Below are 16,764 nucleotides of genomic sequence, written 5' to 3'. Positions count from 1 at the left end.
CCTTAATCATAAGCTTTGATTGAGCACTATGAACTAAACAGGATGCGAGTGGACCCCTGCCTGGTCGCCTGGATCTCCAGCTACCTCACCGACAGGCTGCACTACATCCGGCTGAAGGACACTACGTCTGACACTGTGATCAGCAGCACCGGAGCGCTGGCTCCTCTTCTCTTCACCCTGTACACCTCTGACTTCTGCTGCAACTCTGAGCTGTGTCACATCCAGATGTTCGCCGATGACACAGCCATCGTTGGTTGCATCAGGAACGACAGAGAGGAGGAGTATAGGAGCCTGGTGAGGGATTTTACTGTCTGGTGCCACACTAACCATCTACAGCTCAACACCTCAAAAACAAAGGAGCTGCTCAATGACTTTAGGAAGTCCGGAACGAGACCGCGACCAGTTCAGATTGAGGTAGTTGAGGTGGAAGCTGTAGATTCCTACAAGTACCTCGGTCTATGGCTGGACAGTAAACTGGACTGGACAACTCACACTAAACATCTGTACAGGAAGGGACAGAGCAGGCTGCACTTCCTGAGGAGGCTGCAGGAAACTCCTGTGGATGTTCTACCAGTCTGTGGTCGCCAGTGTCCTTTTCTTCACCGTGGTGTGCTGGGAGGGCAGCACATCCAAGAAGGACATATCCAGGCTGGACAGACTCATCAGGCGGGCTGGCTCTGGGGTCGGTATGAAGCTGGACTCTCTGGTGACGGTGGCAGAGAAGAGAAGACTTAAAAAGCTGCTGGACATCATGGATGACGCCAGTCACCCTCTGCACACTGTCATCAGCAACCGGAGGAGCCTGTTCAGCAAAAGACTGCTTCTTCCCAAATGAAGAACTAACAGACTGAAAAACTCCTTTGTCCCCCATGCCATCGGACTTTACAACTCCTCACCCAGGAGGAGGACGGGGTAACAGGAGGACAGGGGATGGGAAGAAGCAGTAGCCACAAACCACTACCCATAACACACTGGACACTGTGCAATAGCCTCAACACAACCTTTTTAATAACATGTCAATTGTTTTACCGTCTTTTTTTACTATTTGTTTCTTTTTATTATTTGTATTATTTGTTTTCATTTCCTGTATTGCTGCTGGAATTTGAATTTCCCTGAGCGAGTCTTCCCAAGGGATCAATAAAGTTCAATCTAATCTCATCATAAGGGATCGTCCCGCTCAGCTCTTCTATGAGCTCGTCTTTCAGGATGAGGAGCTGAGCTTCCTCTTTCTGATCCAGTCATGCTCCTCAGACTTGGAGGAATAGATGGATCAGTAGAGCTGGGACTCTGTAGTGATGGTATTTTATGATTCGCTTCTACACAAATAAAATAAAACTGTTATTGAATGAACACAGACACACACACGATGAATCACACTGAATGAATCACTCCTGTTGACACTGCAGCAAAGGAATGTTTAGTCAAGTGTGTGTGTGAGGAGTGTTGGGTGTGGCCTTTGTGTGTGTGTGTGTGTGTGTGTGTGTGTGTGTGTGTGTGTGTGTGTGTGTGAGGAGTGTTGGGTGTGGCCTTTGTGTGTGTGTGTGTGTGTGTGTGAGAGTGGGTGTGGTCTGTCATGGGATTGTAAACAGACTTGCATTTCTCTCAGTGTGATCGTCTCTCAGGTGAAAACAGGTACGTCCTCGTCTGTTTCCAGTTTAACTTTCTGAGTCTCTGAGTGTGTACCTGTTACTTTACATGTACCTGTTACTTTACATGTACCTGTTACTTTACATGTACCTGTATCTGTTACTTTACATGTACCTGTTACTTTACATGTACCTGTACCTGTTACTTTACATGTACATGTACCTGTTACTTTACGTGTACCTGTTACTTTACATGTACCTGTTACTTTACATGTACCTGTACCTGTTACTTTACATGTACCTGTACCTGTACCTGTTACTTTACATGTACCTGTTACTTTACATGTACCTGTTACTTTACATGTACATGTACCTGTTACTTTACATGTACCTGTACCTGTACCTGTTACTTTACATGTACCTGTTACTTTACATGTACCTGTTACTTTACATGTACCTGTACCTGTTACTTTACATGTACCTGTACCTGTTACTTTACATGTACCTGTTACTTTACATGTACCTGTACCTGTTACTTTACATGTACCTGTACCTGTTACTTTACATGTACCTGTTACTTTACATGTACATGTACCTGTTACTTTACATGTACCTGTACCTGTACCTGTAACTTTACATGTACATGTACATGTACATGTACCTGTTACTTTACATGTACCTGTTACTTTACATGTACCTGTACCTGTAACTTTACATGTAACTTTACATGTACTTGTACATGTACATGTACCTGTTACTTTACATGTACCTGTACCTGTACCTGTAACTTTACATGTACTTGTACCTGTAGGTACCTGTACAGGGGCAGTGAACAGCTCACAGACTGTAGGATTCATCAGTTGTTCCTCAGCTGTTTGATGAAGGTGTGTTTGTTTTCTCCACCTGCTGCTGCAGATCCAGACCAGTGTGTTTGTGTGAACCTAACTCTCACGTGACCTTGTCCCCGAGCTCTAATTTAAAGTGTTTGAATGTGACATTCAGCCACATGATCCTCAGTAACTCCAACAGTGAGCGCTGTGGTGGAAAGTTACCACGTACTCTGTTTGAGTACACACATACTGTGACATGATTTCACTGCAGAGGAAGTAGACAGTAACTGTACTGCAGATAATGACAGGGATGTTCTAACAATGTGTGTGTGTGTGTGTGTGTGTGCGTGTGTGTGTGTGTGTGTGTGTGTGTGTGTGTGTGTGTGTGTGTGTTTGTGTGTTTCTGTGTGTGTGTGTGTGTGTGTTCGTGTGTGTGTGGTTGTGTGTGTGTGGTTGTGTGTGTGTGTGTGTGGTTGTGTGTGTGTGGTTGTGTGTGTGTGTGTGTGTGTGTGTGTGTGTGTGTGTGTGTGTGTGTGTGTGTCTGTGTGTGTGTGGTTGTGTGCTTCTCATGTCAGGACTCGTTCACACCTTCAGCTGCTGTTTGAAACTGTCTCTCACAGAGCAGCAGGATGGATGTGAGTAAATCTTTGGATTCTTGTGTATTTGACTGAACCTGTTCACCGACTCACCGCTGATTCATGTTCAAACTGAAATATCTATCCTCCAGGAAATGGTCCGAGTTAGACCAGGGTTACACCAGGGTTAGACCAGGGTTAGACCAGGGTTAGACCAGGATTAGACCAGGGTTAGACCAGGGTTAGACCAGGGTTAGACCAGGGTTAGACCAGGGTTAGACCAGGGTTAGACCAGGGTTAGACCAGGATTAGACCAGGGTTAGACCAGGGTTAGACCAGGGTTAGAACAGGGTTAGTAGTGTATTAGTGTGTGTGAGTGTGCATGCTTTTGTATAGATATCTTTGTGCAGACATTTTGTCTGGTCCTCACTCTCTAACCCTGCTTTAATGGACTGGGGGTTAAGACCTGGTTAAGGGTTAAAAGTTAAAGGTTAAGGGTTAAGGGTTAAGGGTTAAGGGTTAAGGGTTAGGCATTTAGTTTGGATGGTTACGTTAAGGCATTATGCAAATGAGTGTCCTCACTTAGATGACGATGACATGTTTTGTCCAGTCGTCATCACTCATCTGAAATCAATTTACACAAAAGAAGAAGTGTTTGACGCAGTGTTTTTGTTAACATCATACAATTCCAGTTCTCTTGTGTCCTATCAAGGTCACGCTCAGTATCACAAGTAAATACTTGGGAACAATTAAGTTCACGACGCAGCTGATGTCTATGTGAGCAAAGAAGTTTTTAGTGAAAGATCAAACTGGAAGTTGTCTTTGTGTTTCAATAACAGTGGCTTCTAGTGGACAGTAGAGGAAGTGCACTCAGTGACCTTCTCTGTGTCTTCAGTTATTTGTCTCTTCCTGTTTCTGCAGCTCTCAAGTGCTCTTGATGATTCAAATGGTGGGGGTCCCTGGCCTGGAAACACCAACAATCCCACCTGGCCAAGTACGTCCACCAGCATCAGATGTTAAACTTCGTCCTCTAAATATTACGACTTTATTCAATGAATCTAATGTTATTATTCTGATATCCCGACTTTTTTTTTAACTCAAATTATTGTGGTGAGTTTGTTTATTGAGTAATTTTGTGTTTTCTGGTTATGTATGAAATGAGGGTAAATGTTGAAATCAAACAATAACAATGAAAAAGTTAAAGATGTAAAACCCCTCAGGTAATACCAACCCCGCCTGGCCCGGAGGTTCATCTGGACAAGGCATATGGCCAGGAGGTAACCCTCCCCCACAACCCACTGCACCTGGAGGATGGCCCAGTCCTGCACCTGGACCTCCACCTGGTGGATGGCCCAGCCCTGCACCTGCACCTGGACCTGCATCTGGTGGATGGCCCAGTCCTGCACCTGCACCTGGACCTGCAGCTGGAGGATGGCCCAGTCCTGCACCTGCACCTGGACCTGTACCTGGAGGATGGCCCAGTCCTGCACCTGCACCTGGACCTGCACCTGGAGGATGGCCCAGTCCTGCACCTGCACCTGGACCTGCACCTGGAGGATGGCCCAGTCCTGCACCTGCACCTGGACCTGCACCTGGAGGATGGCCCAGTCCTGCATCTGCACCTGGACCTGCACCTGGAGGATGGCCCAGTCCTGCACCTGCACCTGGACCTGTACCTGGAGGATGGCCCAGTCCTGCACCTGGACCCACTGCACCTCTAGTGAGACACAGTTTCAGACACAGTTACAGACACAGTTACAGTTACAGACACAGTTACAGACACAGTTACAGTTACAGACACAGTTACAGACACAGTAACAGACAGTTTCAGACACAGTTACAGTTACAGACACAGTTACAGACACAGTGACAGACACAGTAACAGACAGATTTCCTAAATGGATGTTTTCTTGTTGACAGTCGGTTCCGTACCATCAGAATCTTCCAAGTGGAGCTTATGACAAACTGCTGATCACCATCGCTGGAACCATGAAACCCAACGCTAACAAGTTAGAATGATTGATGATGAGTGATGGAAGAATGATGGATGATGGATGATGGATGAATGATGGATGGATGATGGATGGATGAATGATGGATGATGAATGATGGATGATGGATGGATGATGGATTGTTCAGCTGCTTTTATTTTTGAAAGAACAGGAGCTGACAACAGTCAATTGAGTTTCTTTATTTTGAAGGTAAACAGATTGAGGGTGAACCAGATCGCAGGTTGTGGCTGAATCACTGAATCAGAACTAATTCCATAGGATTATGAGAATTGTAGATCCAGAATTTAGGATAATGGAAGAAAGACGAAGAAAATCAATAATAATGTCTTCATGTCGCTGTGTGAAATATTTGTTCTGACAGCGTCCTCCAGCAAATCATGGTGTCTGTTCTTCAGGATCACAGTGGATCTGTTCACGTCCAACGACTTGGCCTTTCACTTCAACCCTCGCTTCAACGATGAAGGGAAGAAGGCGATCGTCAGGAACAGCTGCATTGGAAAGAAGTGGGGCAAAGAGGAGAGACACCTGCAGAACTTCCCCTTCGTCCAGGGACAGGCGTTCGAGGTCAGGAACTGATTTATGAGAAATACTCAGATGTAACAGTTGTTGTTAATGATTTGTTTTTGTGGTAACAGTGATGCTCAGGGGTCAGTGGATCTGTCTGTGCTCTTGTTGCTGCAGATTAAGATCCTGTGCACCAGCACACACTTTAAAGTGGCCGTCAACAACTCTCACCTGCTGGATTTCAAACACCGGATCACCAACCTCAGATCCATCAACCAGCTCTCCATCACTAAAGACCTCATCCTGTCTAAGGTCCACATGGAGACTGTGCCCTGAGACAGATCACCAAATCCACTGGAGATCCACAACAGATCCAAGGGTTTGGGGGCAGATGTTATGTGGAGATCTACAGGAGATCACCAAGTTATTCATAAGAAATCCACCAATCAAATTATACTATATCTGTCATAGAACAACTAGAAAGATCTACTGAAGATCAACAAAAGATCCAGTAAAGACTTTTAGATCATTCAGAGATCTACTGTGGAACAATCAAAAATCTACTGTAGATCCTCCATCAATCTATAGTGGATCCTCAGTGGATCCTCAGTAGATCCTCAGTGGATCCTCAGTGGATCATCAGTAGATCCTCAGTAGATCCTCAGTGGATCCTCAGTAGATCCTCAGTAGATCCTCAGTAGATCCTCAGTGGATCATCAGTAGATCCTCAGTAGATCCTCAGTGGATCCTCAGTAGATCCTCAGTGGATCATCAGTAGATCCTCAGTAGATCCTCAGTGGATCCTCAGTGGATCCTCAGTAGATCCTCAGTGGATCCTCAGTGGATCCTCAGTAGATCCTCAGTAGATCCTCAGTGGATCCTCTGTAAATCCTCTGTAGATCCTACTTTTCTCTTCAGTTTGAACTCGGATGATTCAAACAAATAAAGGGTTCATCTTTAACATGCTGCTGTTTGTGTGTATTTGTATCTGTACCACAAGACAACACCAACAATTGACCTCCGACCTCTAAACTGTGACCTCTGATCTATGACCTCCGACCTCTAAACTGTGACCTCTGATCTATGACCTCCGACCTCTAAACTGTGACCTCTGATCTATGACCTCTGACCATCATAAATACAGATCATTTACCATTTATGTACTTTGACCTTGAAGCCACCAGTGTTTCACCTGAAAGAATAAGACTCAAACTGTCAGACACACAATGAGAATACATGTGAGGACAGAAGGAGAAGGAAGGAATAAGAGACACTAAGACAGAAGGAATAAGAGACATTAAGACAGAAGAGACATTAAGACAAAAGGAATAAGAGACACTGAGACAGAAGGATTAAGAGACATTAAGACAGAAGGAATAAGAGACACTAAGACAGAAGGAATAAGAGACACTAAGACAGAAGGAATAAGAGACATTAAGACAGAAGGATTAAGAGACGTTAAGACAGAAGGAATAAGAGACACTAAGCAAGAAGGAATAAGAGACGTTAAGACAGAAGGATTAAGAGACATTAAAACAGAAGGATTAAGAGACACTGAGACAGAAGGATTAAGAGACATTAAGACAGAAGAGACACTAAGACAGAAGGAATAAGAGACGTTAAGACAGAAAGATTAAGAGACATTAAGACAGAAGGGATAAGAGACACTAAGACAGAAGGATTAAGAGACATTAAGACAGAAGAGACACTAAGACAGAAGGGATAAGAGACATTAAGACAGAAGAGACATTAAGACAGAAGAGACACTGAGACAGAAGGATTAAGAGACACTAAGACAGAAGGATTAAGAGACACTGAGACAGAAGGATTAAGAGACACTAAGACAGAAGGGATAAGAGACACTAAGACAGAAGGATTAAGAGACATTAAGACAGAAGGGATAAGAGACATTAAGACAGAAGAGACACTAAGACAGAAGGATTAAGAGACATTAAGACAGAAGAGACACTAAGACAGAAGGGATAAGAGACATTAAGACAGAAGAGACATTAAGACAGAAGAGACACTAAGACAGAAGGGATAAGACATCAGGACAGGATCATTTATTAAATGACATGATGTTACACACACTTTTACAGTAGGTGGCGGTGTGCACCTTCAGTTGTTTGCGAGAAGAAGAAGAAGAAGACGTCGTCCTCGTCACGTCACGACGCAGCAGCTGTACGTCAGTGTGCTCGGTCAGTCGTCGTTAGTTCAAGTAATCGATCTACGTCAGAGGAACCGACAGGTCCGGTGTCGGCGGAGCTCCGGTTAAAACTCTGTGATCACCGGAGGAGCCGGCGGCGGCTCAGGTGACGTCACCGGGAGGACCGGAGTGGGCTTCCGGACACAGTCGCAGTGACTCCCCGTCAGGTTGCTGTGACCCTCGGCCTGTGTCCTCTCAGCTGCCCGGTGTCCTCTCAGCTGCCCGGTGTCCTCTCAGCTGCCCGGTGTCCTCCGGAGCTCGTGAACCGAAAGAGACGCATGATATTCTAAATGACGTCAGGTTGGTGACATGTCGTTTAAGTTGTCCGTTAGCCTCTGAGGCTAGTCAGTGAGCCAGGTGTACCATGGCTTCAAACGGCCGCGGCTAGTAGCAAGCTAGTTAGCGCCGTGGCTAGTAAAGTTTGTGTACCTGTGTCGGAGGTTCCAGACTGGGTGTGACGGCGGGTTAGCAACTTTGTTTAGCGTCTCCTGCTAACACGTCACCGGCCCAGCGTCAGAGATACAGACGGACTGAAAGCTTCACGGTTTAACAGAGCTGCTGGGTTAGTTCAGCTGGTTAACACTGGTCAGTTAACTCAGTTAACACTGGTCAGTCACCTGAAGCACCTGCTGGGTTAGTTCAGCTGGTTAACACTGGTCAGTTAACACTGGTCAGTTAACTCAGCTAACACTGGTCAGTTAACTCAGCTAACACTGGTCAGTTAACTCAGTTAACACTGGTCAGTCACCTGAAGCACCTGCTGGGTTAGTTCAGCTGGTCAGGTTGAGTATGGATCATTATCTATCTCTTATCTTATCTATTATTATCTATCTCTGGACGCTGTTACAGTCAAATCTAATCTAGTTGAAGTACATGGTGACTGATTCTTCAGACGTAATACAACTCACAGCTGAATATCTGTCTGTGAGTTTTATATATATAAATAACTAAATATATATAGATATATATACGAACACATTATTAAAGTTTAGATCTAAACACTTGGACTCATGTTGACTGTAATTGTCTCATTGTGGTTGGATTGTGTGTTGACACCTGACCGTGACTGTTTAATTTTACTCACTGCTTCACAGCAGCTGTCTAGGAAATACTGTCTCCTGTCTCCTGTCAGGCTTCACTCTGTAACTCTGAAGTCCGGTGTCAGCGAGACGGACATGTTGGTACACACTGGAGGAAGCAGAGCAGCAGAGTCAGCTGTGAATGAAAAGATAGACGTACCAACTAAATCACACTGCTCCAAAGAGTTCATAGCAGATTCATTCAACTTCCTGACAATGCTACATGGCCAAAAATACAACAACAGCTAGCTGGTTAGCATACTAACTTCAGTAGAAGTAAAGAAGTATGGAAATGAGGAAGAGGCGTTCACAGTATTTCCACCTCTGGAGACAGATGTTGGTGAGCAAAGACATGGAGTTAGCTATGTAGCTGAAGTTAAAACTTTAAGTGAAACAGAGGTTAACCCTGCAGCGAAGTATAGAACATACAGTGTCTCTGTCAACTCTTATATCAGAATCACTTTTATTGCCAGGTATGTGAACACACACAAGGAATTTGACTCCGGTTTTACTTTGCTCTCTTGGTACAAACAGTTAAACAACCAACAAACATAGAGATAAACAAGAACAAAGACAAAAACAAAAGCTATGTACAAAAAAGACAAATAGTTTGGTGCAATGGTGCATAGTGCATGGATGAAATAATAAATATACAGTGTAATGTATGTACAGATATTTTACAGGTGATGTTACTGATATTTGAGTCCGGTTTTAGCTGTTTGACACAGAGACAGCGTGAGGGGGAAAAAAAATTCTTATGTTGGGATGTTTTGGCGTACAGTGTTCTGTAGCGTCTACCGGAGGGGAGAAGTTTAAACAGTTTGTGTCCAGGGTGTGATGGGTCTGCAGAGATGTTACCTGCCCGTTTCCTGACTCTGGACAGGTACAGGTCCTGGATGGAGGGCAGGCTGACACCAGTAATTTTCTCTGCAGACCTAATTGTCTGTTGCAGTCTGTTCTTTTCCTGTTTTGTGGCCGATCCAAACAGTGATTGAGGAGCAGAGAACAGACTGAATGATGGCAGAGTAGAATTGTGACAGCAGCTCCTTAGGCAGGTTGAGCTTCCTGAGCTGGCGCAGGAAGTACCAGCCGTTCAACCTCGAGTCTGTAAGCAGTCTCGTCACCGTCCTGGATGAGGCCGATGATCGTTGTGTCGTCTGCAAATTTAGAGGTGCAGTCATTGGTGTAAAGGGAGAAGAGCAGTGGGGAGAGCACACACCCCTGGGGGGCGCCAGTGCTGATAGTCCGGATGCTGGATGTGATGCTCCCCAACCTCACCTGCTGCTTCCTGTCAGTCAGGAAGATGGTAATCCACTGACAGGTGGAGGAGGGCATAGTGAGCTGGGTGAGCTTTGTGTGGAGGATGTCTGGAGAGATGGTGTTGAACGCCGAACCGAAGTCCACAAACAGGATCCTGGCGTACGTCCCTGCAGAGTCGAGGTGTTGCAGGATAACATCTGGAACCTTCCCAGTTGGCGAGTGGACGTGTTGATGAGGTTTCGAACACATGACGGATATTAACTAGGACTGTGTCATGTGACCTTTGGTTCATGTCCAGACGAGGTCCCTGGTCATGTGTGTCCAGACGATTCCGTTTGGTTGGTCTGTGTTTTTCTCTTGGAAACATGAAGTGCAGCTCTATACACACACACACAACTCAGTGTGCTGGTGTTTCCCAGCATGCCTTGTGGTTGAGTACAGGGTGCGGTTGTCTGGCTGAACAGGCTGAAACAAGCTTCAGACAGTTTTATTTCACAAAAACAAACACAGGAACTGAGTCTGCAGCAGTTGTTTGTTGTTGTTATGTTCTTCAAGTTCATATATAAAGAGGATCAGCTCTGGAATCTCCTCGTCTTTCCAAGTGGACGTGGGTTTGTGTTCTTCCAGTTTCACGTCCGTCATCAACACGTCCACTCGCTCACTGGGAAGGTTCCAGATGTTTTCTCTCATGGACTCAATCCGACATTTTACAGATGTTTTACTAGAGGCTGCAGGAGAAGATCCAGAACATGTCCAGAGACACTGACTCAGACATTTACCTGCTGGGTGTTGGGACACACACGCACTGTAACACGCATGTACTGTAAAACATACACAAACTCCACCTGTAAAATCCTTGTCATCACAGACGTTTGTTTGTTAACTGCTGTTAATTGACTGTGTGTGTGTTTGTTTTTCTGCAGGTTGTTTGTGTCCTGACCTTTGAGGAGTCTCAATCGTCTGGTTTTGTTTCCTGTCGGGGGGGAGGCCTCACCGTGAACGTTTGAGATATGTGAAGCTGCAGGATCAGAGGAGCTGTCACTCAAACCAGGAAAACACCGCCATCCACCACTGCCAACCAATCAGCAAACAGCCTGGAGGTAACTGCTCTCTAACACAAACGCCACATTGTTTGGGTTCTCTTTTGATTTGGTCGTTTTACTCTTTCAGTTCTCTTACTAAATAAAATGTTAACTACGACTCCCAAGGTGCATTTCACCAACAAACAGCCAGACCTCGTCACATCTCTGGGCTCCTTCATAGGAGGAGGCTCATGGGTAATGTAGTATTCTTTCAGAAAGGGCTAATCCGACTGAAGGTCAGAACCACTGCAGTTCTTAGTTACCTGCTTGTTGAAATGTTGTGAGTTTTTAATAGATTAAGAAATGAAGTCTTGCATGAGAAGAATATTTCATAAAGATTTTCATAACATGAATTCTGCTGTGTTGAACTCCTTGGACCTGAACACACACGCTCTAAAACCTGCTGTGCATGTTTCTAGTTTGTAGGATGACATCACTGGTGATGTAATGTCATAAAAAATGAGTGTTTGTATAAAACTTGACTCATTGTGGTTACACAATCCACTCCTACCCCACACCCAGTCCCCCCAAAACACTGCAGGAGACTTTTTTTATTTAATCAATATATGAACTCTTAAGACTTTATCATCGAGAAGCAAAGTAGTGGATGAAGTAAAAGAACTAATAAAATAGTGTAGAATGTGTTGGAATGATTAGACTGATTCATCCACTGTTATGTAAATGTACTTCTCTCTCTCTGTAGAATGTAAGTAAATAATTGTCACAAAAGAGCAGTCTGTGCAGATGTGCAGCACTGCAGGCGAGTCATCGTCACTGCGACAGGGAACAATTAGGATTACACATCCTGAAGTCAGAGACTGATGAGCGCCAGAAACAGATTGAAAACACTGAGGTCGGAGGTCATACCAGTAAATCAAAGGAAACATCTGCTCAAACATTGAGGCCGTGACCACGAAGAAGCTCAGTCAGTTTAAATGGCTGATGTGAGCAGGAAGTCATTTCTTCTCCAGGCTGCGTCACGTGTCTGTTTCTTTTATACGTTTGTCATCACAACACGTTGCTGAGGTTTAGAATGTTTTCGCATTGACCTATAAACTTTTGTTAATTGGCGGGTGGAAACCAACATCAAGGTGCATTACCACCTCTCGTCTTCTTCTCCATTAACCAACACAGATTGATACAGAGCATTCGAGACAGAAACAGATGCAATAGACCTGAGTGTGACAACTGCAAACCAACCAGCGCTCGTACAGCATCACTCAGAAAAGCGTCTGTTTTCATACTATAACGCTGCCATATCATCAAATAACTCATTCAAACCAAACTGATCAGAAACACGAACAAACATCAGTGAGATAATATTCATCCTATTTTCTATCTTTCCCTCTCAGGACCATCATGCATCTGAAGTCACATCCAAAGCTCATGCGCTCCGAGTTACGTTTGGATGCGGCCAGTGTTCAGACATCATCCCAGCGGAACAGTCTGTTTGTGAGCCAACAGGGGGAGCTGCTGAAGACCTGCAGCAGTAAACATGGCAAAATCAGTAGCAGCCGGCATCCATTCAGCGTCATCTCGACCGACCCGCTTTGCTTTGGCAACACAACAGACGGCAACATCAGTAGCAGTGTGGCGTCGCTGCGGCTGAAGCCGCCATGCGGCTCCGCCCTGCAGTTCCTCTCTCCCCCACCATTAGGCGGCAGGAATGACAGACTCAGACTGTACCAGACCGCCACTGAAGACGCTGATGCCCCGCTGGACATCTGGACAGTCATCAGGCCTGGACATGTCCGAGAGAAGATCGCCATCTTTGCATCAGAGGGAGGAGGGATAGAGGCGGTGGGCAGTGAAAGCACCTCCATCAGCAGCTCAGGCATTTGGGACCGGACGCTGCCAGTGTGTGCAAACCATGCGGCCGTGTCGTGTCAAACACGCACCATAAAGGCAAAGGGGAGCTGGGAGGAGAACTGCAGCGCCAAACGACGCCGCAGGTCTGGCAGCAATCAGTGCCAGAGGCCCCGAGTCCAGGATACTCAACACAATCGTGAGCCATCTCCACAGCGCTCCGATTCACCTCAGAGGTCAGAGGTCAGGCGGCATGAAGGCGAGGAGGTGACAGAGGAAGAGCAGCAGAAGGTGTCAGTGGTGGAGATGGTGGCATTCCTAGAGCAGAGGACGAGCGAGCAGCAGATAGACAGTAAACCTGCTCTTGCTGTCCAGAGAAGCTCCACCACCATCACGCTCTACAGACCTCAAGCCCCCGAAGCCAGGCAGGGCTCAGAGGTCAGTGTGGAGGAGCTGGAGAGCATCAGTGTGTCTGACATGGTGGCGAAGCTGGAGTCGGAGTGTCTGAAGAGGAGGACGGAGGGAGATCTGTCGAGGAACAACAGCCTGAGGAGGACGGTGGGACGAGTCCTGCTCGCCGCTGGGGACCAGGGCTCTGCCCCATCCCGTCCAGCATCATCATCTGTGACACTATCAATGACATCATCAGCTTCTTTGTCATCGCTGCTGGGAGCTCAGAGTCCAATCAGCTGCTCAAAGACGTCGTTTAGAGACACCTGCCTCAGCTCTGACCACACCCCCTCACCGGACACGCCCCCCTCACTCTTCTCAGATAAGGCTGGGGGGGTTGGGGGGGACATGCAGTGCAGTGGCACAGAGACGGAGCCTCCGCCCGGCTTGTTGTTTTTGTCTCTGCTTCCTGTTGTTGATTCAGACCCCACCCCTCTCCTCACAGAGCCCTGCCCCCCTGCCTTAGGTTACTCTCCTAACTCTGACAGCCAATCAGATAATAGGGGGAGGAGAAAGGCTGATGGGTGTCAGGAAGGGGAAGTTATAGGTGCGAGTCTTTGCTCTGACGCCATGCTGCTGAGCCGCCGTGCATCGGTGTCGCAGGACTTCCTGGAAATGCGTCAGCGGCTGCAGCAGCTGCTGGAGCCACAACCGTACCTGGCCGTCTTGCCGCATCACCTGCTTGTGAAGATCTTCCTGCTGCTGCCGACACAAAGCCTCGCCGCACTCAAGTGCACTTGCCTCTACTTCAAGTTTGTCATCGAGAACTACGGCGTCCGGCCCGCTGACTCGCTCTGGGTGTCCGACCCCCGTTACAGCGATGACCCCTGCAAGCAGTGCAAGAAGAGGTACGGCCGTGGCGACGTGTCTCTTTGCCGCTGGCATCACAAGCCGTATTGCCAGGCGCTGCCGTATGGCCCCGGGTACTGGATGTGTTGCCATGGCGCTCACAGGGATGCGCCTGGCTGCAATGTGGGTCTCCATGACAACCGCTGGGTACCAGCGTTCCATAGCATTAATGTGCCGATCTATAGGAGAAGCCTCATCGACAATTGAGTGTGTGTGTGTTTGTGTGTGAAACTCATGCTAACGTAAACCTAAGCTGCTCCCATGATGCAACAGCAGATCAGAATTTCCTTCAAAACACTGACGCTTCATTGGATCAGTTTCAGCTTGATCTGATCATGTGACCAGGGCCGATTCTCTCCATGTAGAGAAATAACTGCCGACCTCTGAAGCTTCAGAATCATGAGTCAGTTCAGAGAAATGGTTACTGAAGGATTCTGGATTAAAGATGGAGTCACAAACTGTTTTGAAGGAAAATCTTGACTCATGTTTCTTCTTGTGGTCTGAAGAACAGTGTGGCGCCCCCTACTGCTCAAACCACACCTCAACGTTAAAACTGCTCACAGTGATGTGACGTTGTCTTGATTCTTCTCTGTTTTCTACACAAACAATTATCAGTGGTTAACAGATGAGGAGGAGTCCCGGCCAGGACTCTTCCTCTGCCGTCAGTAATTAGCTTTAGCTGCTGATGAACGTGACGATTCTCTACTGATCGATCGATTGACCAAAGTGTCAGAGGGACACTGTGACAGCAGGAGTCCAACTAGTTCATTATTAAAACGGTTCCTGTCCATCAACTGATCAGTTGACGAATGGATGAAGCTCCACAATCTCTTTATCAGCAGGAGCTCCTGTTAAACTTACTTAATTCTCTGAAGACACTGAGATGGTTGAAAATAGAAAAGTCACCTCCTGCTTTGACCTCATGATCTGAGCTGATCAATCAATCGATCAGTCATCTGATCATCTGCTGCTTTATATTTGTGTTTTTTCACCTCTTGATCATTGATCATCAGATTGATCCACATCGATTGCATCAGTGACTTTTCAAACCGCCTGGTCGTCAGGTGAGTGGCGGGCTGAGCTTCAGGGGGCGTCTTGAGTGGAGGAACTTTATCTGCACCTTGTTTGTGTTTACATGTGTACATGAGTCGTAAAGAGTTTAAAGGAGGGATTGTTAATAATGTTCAATCAGCAGCTGAGTGATCATCTCAGGACTGAAGTTAGAATTCTTAAACGTGGCCTTGAGTGATGTAGGAGACGATGCAATATGAAACTGGACTGTAGAGACTATAAAAAAAAGAATATCGGGAGAAAATATAACAGTCGTTTTGTTTTTTTAAGCTTTGTTGGTTTCAGTTTTCGGGCTTTTCTGATTTTGTTCTGTTGAAGATCTTTAACTTTAATAAAGTGTTTTCTCATGGTTTTGTTTGGATTAAAAAAAATACTTTTCATTTCATCGATTCAGTCAGAACATTTCTGCAAAAATAATAAACTTAAATAAAACACACGGCGCAGTGTAAACGAATGTAAATGACACCTGGTGGCGATGGAGAGAAGTGCAGGTGGGTTTGTTCTCACACTGAGAACATGTTAGATTTAACATGTTACTGTCAGGTCATGTGTCATGTGTCCTGCTACTGGACGAACTGTCCTCGGTGCTTATTGTCCCTTATCCCCCCACAGTGTGAAGCTGCTCCATGGTTTATGTCCCGTTGCCTTCACACCTGAGGAGCTCATCTTTATTTCACTTTTACTTCAACCTCACTGACTGGAATACTGAGTTTGTGTTGCTGATGGGTTGAAGGTGCCCCCAAGCCAATCACATCCTTTCTAACCAGTTGTGTGAAGTGTTATCAGAGACAAATCTCACTCTAAATGTTTATATCTCACATTTGAACAACTCCCCGACCTCTTGTCTCTTTCCAAATAATATCTTTTATGAACAGTAGTGTTTTTAAAAGCGTTGGCCCTTTGCTGCATGTCATTCCCCCTCTCTCTGCCCTCTGCTTCCTGTCTCTCTTCAACTGTCCTGTCCATTAAAGGCCCAAAAAAATACTTGAAAGAAAAAAAAAAAATAATAATAATAATAATTTGAAGCGTCACATGACCGCTGGTCTACAAATGAACACAGACCCAGTGGAACAGGACTGAGCAACACTAAACCGAGCAAGAGCCAAAGTTGCAGCAAAACCAGGGACAACCTACGAAAGTGGGGAGGCAACATTAATGGTCTGAAACGCCATGGACCACTTTCTCTGTGGGGGCCCACTGGGTCCCATTGACTCTGAGACCTGAAGGAGACAAACAACAAATGGACATGGCACTGGTGATGATGATGAATAGTGTTTCTGAAAGATCTCCTATTTACAGCACCTCTTAAAACTTACGACCTTCCTCCAACTTTCTCAGTCAACATCTGGACTGCCAAAATGAAGAAGAAGCAAATGGCTCGTTCATTCAGAGCCGATCAAAAACTTGTCTGCTGCAGAGTCATGTGATCCGGGAGTGAATCCAGATCGAGCCCA

The 16,764-nt window shown here is 46.0% G+C and overlaps 2 protein-coding genes across 3 annotated transcripts; both read left to right on the top strand.

Moving 5' to 3' along the window:
* The first annotated feature begins 1,546 nt into the window (after positions 1 to 1,546).
* On the top strand, positions 1,547 to 6,468 carry lgals3b (lectin, galactoside binding soluble 3b). 2 transcript variants are annotated; one of them, XM_069535192.1, is made up of 8 exons: positions 1,589 to 1,632; positions 2,398 to 2,470; positions 2,992 to 3,051; positions 3,913 to 3,985; positions 4,212 to 4,711; positions 4,912 to 5,000; positions 5,399 to 5,567; positions 5,685 to 6,468. In XM_069535192.1, the coding sequence occupies exons 3-8, from the start codon at positions 3,046 to 3,048 to the stop codon at positions 5,841 to 5,843; spliced, it is 996 nt and encodes a 331-aa protein (XP_069391293.1). In that variant the 5' UTR covers positions 1,589 to 1,632; positions 2,398 to 2,470; positions 2,992 to 3,045; the 3' UTR covers positions 5,844 to 6,468. The 2 variants fall into 2 exon arrangements, with proteins under 2 accessions (XP_069391294.1, XP_069391293.1); XM_069535193.1 differs by lacking the exon at positions 2,398 to 2,470 and having other exon boundaries at positions 1,547 to 1,632.
* A 1,165-nt stretch (positions 6,469 to 7,633) lies between these two features.
* Positions 7,634 to 15,746, top strand: fbxo34 (F-box protein 34). The gene is made up of 3 exons (XM_069535191.1): positions 7,634 to 8,013; positions 10,976 to 11,152; positions 12,487 to 15,746. Exon 3 carries the CDS (start codon positions 12,494 to 12,496, stop codon positions 14,444 to 14,446), a length of 1,953 nt encoding a protein of 650 aa, XP_069391292.1. The 5' UTR covers positions 7,634 to 8,013; positions 10,976 to 11,152; positions 12,487 to 12,493; the 3' UTR covers positions 14,447 to 15,746.
* The last annotated feature ends 1,018 nt before the right edge of the window (positions 15,747 to 16,764 follow it).

The sequence above is a fragment of the Paralichthys olivaceus genome, chromosome 12, assembly GCF_024713975.1.
Source record: "Paralichthys olivaceus isolate ysfri-2021 chromosome 12, ASM2471397v2, whole genome shotgun sequence".
NCBI lineage: Eukaryota > Metazoa > Chordata > Actinopteri > Pleuronectiformes > Paralichthyidae > Paralichthys > Paralichthys olivaceus.
This window is presented reverse-complemented; position numbering and strand designations above follow the sequence as displayed.

Coding starts and splice junctions, on each gene's coding strand:
- lgals3b (XM_069535193.1), top strand. Junction 5,001..5,398: donor ATGAAACCCAACGCTAACAA/GTTAGAATGATT, acceptor TCTGTTCTTCAG/GATCACAGTGGATCTGTTCA. Junction 5,568..5,684: donor TCCAGGGACAGGCGTTCGAG/GTCAGGAACTGA, acceptor TTGTTGCTGCAG/ATTAAGATCCTGTGCACCAG.
- fbxo34 (XM_069535191.1), top strand. CDS start 12,494: ATGCATCTGAAGTCACATCCAAAGCTCATGCGCTCCGAGTTACGTTTG.